At 44.5% G+C, this 9,445-nt stretch overlaps 1 protein-coding gene across 1 annotated transcript in view; it reads right to left on the bottom strand.

The window, feature by feature from the left end:
- Positions 1-8,891, bottom strand: part of tshz3a (teashirt zinc finger homeobox 3a) — a 24,590-nt gene extending 15,699 nt beyond the window's left edge. Inside the window, exon 1 of the mRNA XM_019894257.1 lies at positions 7,902-8,891. Coding sequence (XP_019749816.1) covers positions 7,902-7,941 — 40 coding nt within the window. The 5' untranslated portion in view covers positions 7,942-8,891. The remainder of the gene's footprint in view (positions 1-7,901) is intronic.
- Between the last annotated feature and the right edge of the window lie 554 nt (positions 8,892-9,445).

Raw genomic sequence — 9,445 nt, 5'->3', positions numbered from 1 at the left:
TATATATATATATATAAAACCTCAAGAGTAGCAATAATACAGAAGTTGAAAAATGAATCAATCAATAGTTCACCTATCAAAGGTGATAAGGTCACTCATGAAAACGCAGCATCACAAAGCTTATCTATAGCCAACAATGTTCCATTCTCACATGCATATTAAGCCTGCCTGATCAATCGATGTGATTAGCCACACTGTGCCACGTAACTGCAACCTTTTTCACTGCCTCTGCCCCAATACATTTTGTTTGATTACCTCCTTCATAATTGCTGAGGCCTCATGTAACAAGGCAATCAGTGAAAATTTTGGCTATGTGAATGGACTCTAGCACGGTAGGAGACAAAAATACCTAATTAGGAATAAAAAGTCAAACTAAACAAAAAATATTTTCAACATGCAGTTCAAATGAGGTGTAGCAGCACTAATTCTTCTCTTGTATCGAATACATAGAATAACTTGTCAATGGAATGTTTTCAGCAGCGGCTTACACAGGAGGCTTTTAAAACAGTCTACCCTCATGAAAGTTTAGTGTAAGACAGCCTCAGCTACATCACGTCACTGTAAAAGTACGGTGGTTTGTATGACTGCATGTTCAAGTGTTGGCCTTTTACTCTTATTGATGTGGATACATGAAAGTCATATGTCTTTAGGGGATTCGGGGAAGGAGAGATTTTTTTTTTCTCCCTCAAGGTACAATCTTCCAGTAACCCAAACAGTGAATTATTGTACTCCAAGGTGAGTGTACCTCATCTATGGCTAATAAGGTAGTAATAGGTTTCTAAACTATAAAAATGTCACAGATCGAAAAATCAGTACCCCTAACGATACCACCCCAGTGACAAATGATATGATTATGACTGTTTCAGAGTGTATCTCTGTGAAAATGTATCATCTTGAGTAGGAATAACTGTAGCAAATAGTTGATAATAAATTAGAAGGATTTTGTTTTAGCGCGGACTAAAAAGTGCGACTTATCATAAATCTCAGGGTGTGTGTGTGTGTGTGTGTGGGGGGGGGTTAAGAGAGAGACAACATAGCCCCTTTCCCATCACGCAGCTGCTGCCATGAATGCCTAGCAACGAGGAGGTGATGGACAACGCTTGAAGATGGATGGCCACCGTAAATCTCGAGGTATAGGAGAAGGTAAAAGAGGCACACAAAAAAAATAAAATAAAAAGGTTTTTGTGCCAAACATGAATTTTTACATTGACAAAACATTTGATTCTTCTCAGTAAAAAAGAGAATGCGGTTTGTATGGTAGTTGGACATTGTTCAAAGGCCTCCACTTCTAGGATTTGAATTTTTGTACCTTCAAGGTACTCATTGCACTTTATTCCAATGTCACTTCATTGATTGATTAGTTCAGAGGCCCCCAACCTTTTTTGCCCCACGGACCGGTTTATGTCAGACAATATTTTCAGGGACCGGCAATTAAGGTGTGGCGGAAATAATACAACAAAATAATATGGTATGAGCTGCATGAAAACTGTGGCGTTTTCGAAATATAATAATAAACACAAGGAGCGTCTAATCTGGCCGCAACACTCCGATCGCTATGGCAATGTTTAATGCCTTCAAAATACGATACAACGCAAATTCAAAGTGCATGAAAATGACGACTCACCACAGCACCGAGCTAGATTTTCTGCAACCAGACGGTCCCATCTCGGGGTAATAGGAGACAATGACACCTCAAGTGTGTGGTTTATGTCCAGTCTACTTCGTAATTTTGTTTTCGTCGCCGTTGCTGCAGAAACCCCCCGTCTCACACTGGTAGGATGTCGGAAATAGCAACAGTGCTATTGTGGCCATCTCAGAGTATTCAGGCATAACTTTGATCCAGTTGTCTCGAAGGTACTTTTAAGGCCGCCGTCATTTGCGATCTCCAGCAGTTTTCTTTTTACTCATTTTGCGAGCTCCCACGTTTTGTTTTGAAGTAATCGGTCACGTGAAGGAGAAGCGTGGCTTGACGTGTGTCAAGCGTAACACAGACGGATGTAACGGAGAATCCGGTAGTTTTTCAAAATAAAACATATTTCGTATTCCGAAATAAATAAAATGGAATTAAGGCAAGTTCTTTCTGTGCGGCCCGGTACCAAATGCCCGGCGGACCGGTACCGGTCCGCGGACCGGCGGTTGGGGACCCCTGGATTAGTTGACAAAGTTGACGAACTTTGGGAATGTGGGAAAGAAGCACGTCATTTGAAGAGGTCATTCACAGGAACCGGTTCATATCTACAAAATATTGCACAGATTAATGCAAATGTCGATCTCTGTCTCTCTTCCGTGGTCAAAAGGTAGCGGTATTGTTTCTATAATGGTGTAGTGTACTGCTAGAATGCTGTATTTTACTTAAAGGGAAAAAAAAAAACAATTAAAACAGATGGACTCTGAACCTTGATGAACGTGAGCACTGGCCAGATGTGCCTGGTCACAAACGCTCACGAGGTTCCTTATGATCCCTTTGAGGTTCTGATTTCTGTTTTCTGCGATTCTACCTTTCATATAGCAAGCCTCCAATGCTGGAAGTGTCGTTTCGGTATAAACATCCGCGGGCTATCTGATTATGGTCTACTGCTGCGGCACTGGTGTCTAGTAACACTCAGAGAGAGAGCACAGCCATCCATCAAACAGTGAGTGTCTGTCTAAGGCTTTCCACCCTGCTTCTTCTCGTCCTGGCTCTCCAGTTACAGCCATACACGACCAGCCTAAATAATATTCTTCATGATAAATGGCACTATGAGCCTGGTATCCATCATTAATCTGATTTTTAAAGAAGCATCCATCTTTCAGAGAGCCTGTTAGGGCCACGGGAGAGCAAAGCAGCACGGGTTCATTTAAAGGCCAGGCTGCTGAGTGAGTGATACCTGTCAGCCCTGCTCATCAGGGAACGGCAAGCACACACACACACACACACACATACCACATTAAACACTGGCGCCATATGGTCACGCACACACGCGCACACACACAGGCGCACACGCAAGCACACACAACGCCTGCCTGAGAGAGCTCCGTTTGGATACATTATGTGCACAAAAAAACAAATCAAACACTTGTTGGGACTCTATGCGAGTATGTTATTTGTCCCCTTCTTAAAGATGTCTTCAGTCATTGAGGAACATTCTGTCACTCGCCAAAGCATGAACTTAGTGTAACTCAATCGTCTCTTCCTCCTTAGTCCAACTTCTTGAAGCTTTCAGGAAAGCTTCCCAGAAAAATCATTCAAACGTCAGCAGGAAAAAAGTAGCCTTTCCTTGCACATCATTTCTCTTCTGACCGTTCAACTCTTTCCCTATTCTTCCGTCTTTTGTCTCCCTGTTTTTCACTCTCTCGCAGCCTACCACAGCATACGCATCCACCTCCCTCCCATGTGTGTCTGCTAAAGCCAGTTTGATAAATGACACACGTCACCATGTCAGAAGCGAAGGGTGGGTCAGTGATAAATGACTCTGTTGAAAAGGAAATCGGCTCTCTGGCATGGCCGGGCTATTCTCCTCCTGGATTGGGTTTCAGGCCCCCCAAAGAACAGCGGAGCTCAGTTTCCCCAAAAAGAGCACACATCCCGCCAGGCTCTCTACCTCTGCGAGGACTGAGAGAGGATGGGGCGGTGGAGCTTGGAGTGCTACAGTGCGTCCCAATTGTCGCTACAGTGCAGCTGCATCTATCACAAGAGCGGTGGGACTATTTTTACAAAGCCTGCTACTCAGTGCCAAGACAGCAGTCCCTGCTGAAAACCTCATCTGAAATTCACTGAAAGCTGGAAGAAGGGATGGCGAACGGTTTTCTATTTGTGACCCCGCGCTTCTTTCTTATCCCAGAGCCCAAGCCGATGGCCTGACATCTGTCAAGTGTGTGTTAAAAAGCAGAGGAGGGCCACTTTACGATCCCACTTTTCTTCTCTTTCTCATCAACCGCTACACCAACAGCTCCTCCTTGTCCTCCCCCCGCTTTGCCTTTTTCTCATCTTTTGCAATCACTTCCTGGCAGGGTGGCAATGTTATCATTACCCAGGCAGGATTTATGGATTCAAGGCCCATGGCAAAAACAAAAAGGCATCTGTCAATACCAGTGGGAAACACTCTGTCAGCCTTGCTCCTTCCACTAGTGCTCACAGCCTCATTAGGTATGCACTTATCAGACACATAGATCACAGACGTGACTCAACTTCGACGGAATCCAGCCAACAGACTTTCATTAGCAAGGAGGCCTGCGAGGCCCACACATTTACTTAAACCTGTGAATATAAGGAGGTGCGTTATTGTTTAATAGTTGCTTGACCCCCGCTGCTTCTGTAGGGCCACACTTCTCACACATAAAACAGCAGGTGGGCAGAGAGAAATGCAAACACTTCACCTCATTTTACTTTTACAACGTAGACACGACATGTGTGCGCAATGTGGGCTTCAAGTATTTGTATTTGTGTTGCTGACTTGGCACACGGAAAGAAGACACAAGTTGATCCAAGCAAGTGGGCTGCGGTTACAAATACCTCACTGCCCGTCTATCCCTACCGCACACAGCATGAGCCAAGCCAACAAATCAGAAAGCAGATGCCCAGTGATTTTCACACACACACACGCACTCGCTCATGAGTGATGGCTGCCAGTCTGGCACTTATAAATCTGAGCCTGCAGAAACAGGAGACTGTTACCATGGAGGACGTTCCAAACTGGACCAGCTCCCCTGGCCCTCTTTCTGTCTCAAAAACAGTCGCACGAGTAAATAGAAAATCCAGGGTCGCTTTCCCTAACGGCGGCTTCCCTTTCCCGGTAGTAGGGTTACCGCAAAGACCCAGCAGCTGTGTAACTTTGCTCTATGTTGTAAAGCCATTGTTGACTGTTGAGTCGGCGAATTTATTGCAACTGTTTCAGGCCACAGGCATCATCGGCAACAAAGAATGAGGGGTCTTACTTCCACATACACGTTTGCTCAGTTAGGTTACAAAGCCGCCTGGCCCCGGTTGTTAAGAACACTCAGACCTGATGCAGGTACACGGCCCATTTGTCACCCGCAGCGCAAAATTGAGTTACAGCACAACTAAAGGTGAGCAGCTCTGTGTAATATCAAGTTGATTACATCAAAGTGGTGGCAAACCTCATTCGGCCGGGCACCCCGAGCTTGTCATCTCCAATCACAAGGCCTGTCAGGACTCCATCAGCCTCTCGGCTAATTGGAACGATGCTAATGAAGCAGGCAAAACAAGTTTTCGACTGTGGAGGGACTCACACAGAAGATGGCAAGAGAGGGAGAGAGTGTGTGTGTGTGTGTGTGTGTGTGTGTGTGTGTGTGTGTGTGTGTGTGTGTGTGTGTGTGTGTGTGTGTGTGTGTGTGTGCTGGCGTGTGTGCTTGAGAGACAATGAGGGAGCAAAGCAGGGTGTGCGGCTCTGTGCGTGCATGTGTGTATGGGGGAGGTAGATATTTCATGCAAGTCTCAAGGTTGCAGTGGACCGACTCTCCCCCTAAGTCCCTAATCAAGGCCCATCATCTGTCATCCTTTTCTTTGCTCTCTCTATCACCACGCTCTGTGCTGCAATCAATTCATCATCACCCTTTGTGTGCCACTGAACAGTTGACAACTTTATAACTTGCAGCTGCACAGGCTGACTGACACGGGTGCAAGGGGAGTGTGAAAAAAAAAATGAAGAAACTGGATGGATGAATGAATGCACAAAGAAGTGTGGTTTTGGCGAAAAAAAAAAGTTGTTTTCTACAAACACCAAACGATCTGTATTACAACTCTTTTATTCCCTTTCATCAACAGACAAACAGCCGTGGAGCGGGCAGGAGGAGAGCGAGAGAGAGGGAGGAACAAAACATCCTTCTCACTGATCTGAAATCAGAAAGCTTTCAGTCATTCTTTATGTGCTCCCCGCGGCCACTCTGAGCCAGTGAGCATGTACATTAGGCTGGGGCATTTTGATGAAATAAAAGCCCGGGCCAGCTTATGGCTAAACAGAATGGGAGCACTCACTCAGCCTGTCTCTGATTGACCATTAAAACCATTGATGAATGGGCCTGTCAGGGTGGAGACAATTAAATCAAACATGAAACAAAGCCGTTGTGGCGGCCCGGTCTGACAGAGCAAACCCATTCCTCCCCTCCATTACATAGCACACAGCTCCTTTTACAACCCCTTACCCGCTCCTCCCACCTCCCCTGGCCACTGTGTGAGTGTGTGTGTGTGTGTGTGTGTTCAGAGTGAACATGTGCACACAGGACGGTGATGTTTTTAATGTGTGTGTGTGTGTGTGTGTGTGTGTGTGTGTGTGTGTGTGTGTGCGCGCGCGTTCCAAACCAGGTTCAAGCAAGCGTGGGTACTTCTAAAAGACATGTATTTTGGGCAATTGTATACATGCTAATGACTTTTAGAAACACTTCATTCAGGCTTAAGAGTTTTCAAAGCACAACTTTTCAACAGGAATAATGGCACTGTGCACTACTGTCTTTCTGTTCGGGATGGGCAAACTAATTTGTGGAATACATAATGGTAAAAATAATACAACAGTATTATTAATCGTACAGATAACAACACAAAATCCGTCATTTGTGGAATTGATTGGTCATTAAATGGAAGTGTGGCAAAATGGAAGTGCACTACTTGCCTACAACCAACAGAGGTGCCACTGATTCAATCTAAACTAGTTTGTGTTGTAAAGAAGAACAACATGAGCTCAATAAGCAATGGGAAGATGCACTACATTCATGCAGAGCTACACTATAGATTTTTTTTTTCCTGGGCAGGATTATTGTGCTCGGTATTCAGATTTTGGCCAAATACAACAAACAAAAACAATGGTCACTTTTATACTTATCGTCTTTCGGGTTGCAAGAGCTGATCCCAGCTGACTTTGGGTGAGAGGCGGGAAAAACAACCATTCACACGGACATCCGAGGACAATTTATATTCTACAATTAACCGAGTGTGCATATTTTTGGAATGTGGGAAGAAGAAGAGTCCACAGGGAACATGCAAACTCAACCCAGGAAAGCAAGAGTTCGGATTCTATCTCCCAACCTCAGAATTGTAAAGTGGAATTGCTACCCACGACCCAACTCTGCTGCCCAAAACAAATGTTGATCAATAAAAAAAAAAATAAAAAATAAAAAAAAAGGAGGGGGTTTACTATTTCCACACACCTGACCAAAAAACTTCACTCAAATATTATTATGACTTTTTCAGGTTTCTGACTAGCTAAAAAGACCGGCTATAGCGCCACCTGTTGTTTTAACAAGTAGTTGACAGCCTGTAAATACGTTACGAGTTTATAAGTATATTTGGGTTTATTGAGTAAAAAAAAAAAGCAAAAATACGCTGTCTAAAAAGAAAAACAAGAAAGTATGCACAGCCTTGGAGTGAAACCTCTTTCTCCTCACTTTTTTGTGAGTCACTTCATCATCAGCGAGTGTGCAAGAGGGGAGGCGAAAAAGTACACAAATCCTTTGAAAGTGGTTCAAACGTGACGTCAGGGGCCTGCAGCACATGGTGGGAAGTGATTTTCTGATGCAAATCGGGAGGGATCACATCAAAGCCGCGTGACAGCCAATCAATCAACCGTCAAATCGGACATGGCAACTGTCGATTATGGCTCCTTCCAGCCCACGAAACTCCCATTGTCTGCTCCGAAATTGTTTATCTTGTCCAGCGAGAGAGAGAGAGAGAGAGAGAGAGAGAGAGAGAGAGAGAGAGAGAGAGAAAGGACTGCACGGATCCGACTTTGCGTTTTAGGTTGTGTAAAGAAGTTTCAGCAGAATAAAGCGGCCAGCTACGTCCTCACAATTATTACGCATAAGCACGCATGGTAAAGACGCCGAAATAAGTCATTGTTAGCGGACCATGAACTGAATTAAACATAACACGAAGAGATTTTTTTTGACACGCGTTTTAGTGGGATCCGTACCTGGTGCGCGCTTGGGCGCCTCTTGTTTCCTCCGTGGCATTTGTGACTGTATTTGTGGGGATTTCAGCCAAACTCCTCCTTTTTCTTCGCACGCGAAAAAGCCACTCGCAGTTTTCGGGAAGATCCACCTTCCGCTCAGAGAGAAAGCTTCACGCCTCGAGACAACATCGAGGAGTCCGCCGGAGAGGAAAAAGTCATCATGCTTTTTTTTTTTTTTGGTTGGTTGGAGGTGGCGCGTTCACGTCAACAACGTTGTCGGCGTGTTGTAGTGCTCGAGGGTGTCACGCAAGCATAGAGACGCGCACGCGCTCGGACACACACCACGCAGCTGACGTCCAAGCAGCTCGGCCGCCTGCTCTGATAACAAGAAAACTTGGGGGAAGAAGAGAGATGATCGCGTCACTCAAAGTGGAGAATGGGCAAACCCACCGCCCCGTTAACTCTTTACTTGTCTGGCTGAGCTGCGAGAGGACGCCTCCCCCTTTCTCCCCTCTCATTTCCACAAGTATCCTCCTACCTGGACTCGTGAGTCACATCACACCTCCGTTTCTTTCCCCTCAATTTCATTTTTGGTTTTATTTTACATAATATCCATCATTATAATACAAATAATCTGGATGACAAGGTCATGATGTACTAAAAAGATAAAACATGGAATTACTGGGATGAAAACTAATCATTATGACTCATGTGTGGTGACACATTTAAGCTTGAGAATTTGAGTCGAGTCATGATATGAGTTTAGGGAGTCGTATTCATTTGTTCACTCATGTCAAGTGTTCCATCAAGACCCCTCCAAACGTATTAGAGGAGCAAGGTCAATTCCCTTTTCTTGTGAACTGAAGTCATTTGTGTTTCAGATGAAAGGATGACTAGCAGACAAAAGTTCAAAATTCCACCTTTTATTTTAATGGTATTTACCTCTCGCTGTGATCAACAATTCAGGACATAACTTTTGTTTGAAGCCACCCACTTTTCGGGTGAGCAAAAGTATCGGAACGGACATTATTGACTGTCACGACTGTCTGTGTCCTATGTGTTGTGTTGTGTTATTTTTGTTTTTTTGACTTCAAGATGGCGCCGCGAGAGTGGCTGCCTTTCCAGCAGCTCCTATATTTTGTTGTTCTACTTCTTCCTTTCATAACTTTGCTGCTGTGAATTGGGAATTTCTCCATTGCGAGACTAATAAAGGTTTTCTTATCTTATCTTATTATTCAATTCAGTTAAAGTGGATAATGTTTAATATTTGCTCGTGAGAATTGCCTCAAGCCTGCAACCCACTGACTGCCCCAGACTGTTGCAATCTTCATTTGAAATGCTTTTCCAGGCCTCTTCTATTTATTATTGTGTCTGGGGGGTTTCTCCCTTCAGTCTGCTCTTCAGGAGGTGAAATGCATGCTCTACTGCATTAAAGTCTGGTGATTAACTTGTACAGTCTACTCTAAGACCTTCCATTTTCCCCCCTTGATAAAGTCCTGCGTTGTGTTGGCAGTTTGTTTTGGGTCATTGTGCATGAAGCGGCTCCCGATTAGTTTGGATGCATT

The sequence above is a fragment of the Hippocampus comes genome, unplaced genomic scaffold, assembly GCF_001891065.2.
Source record: "Hippocampus comes isolate QL1 unplaced genomic scaffold, H_comes_QL1_v1.1 scaffold104, whole genome shotgun sequence".
Taxonomy (NCBI): domain Eukaryota; kingdom Metazoa; phylum Chordata; class Actinopteri; order Syngnathiformes; family Syngnathidae; genus Hippocampus; species Hippocampus comes.
The sequence above is the reverse complement of the archived record's forward strand: the minus strand, read 5'-3'. Positions and strand labels throughout refer to the sequence as shown.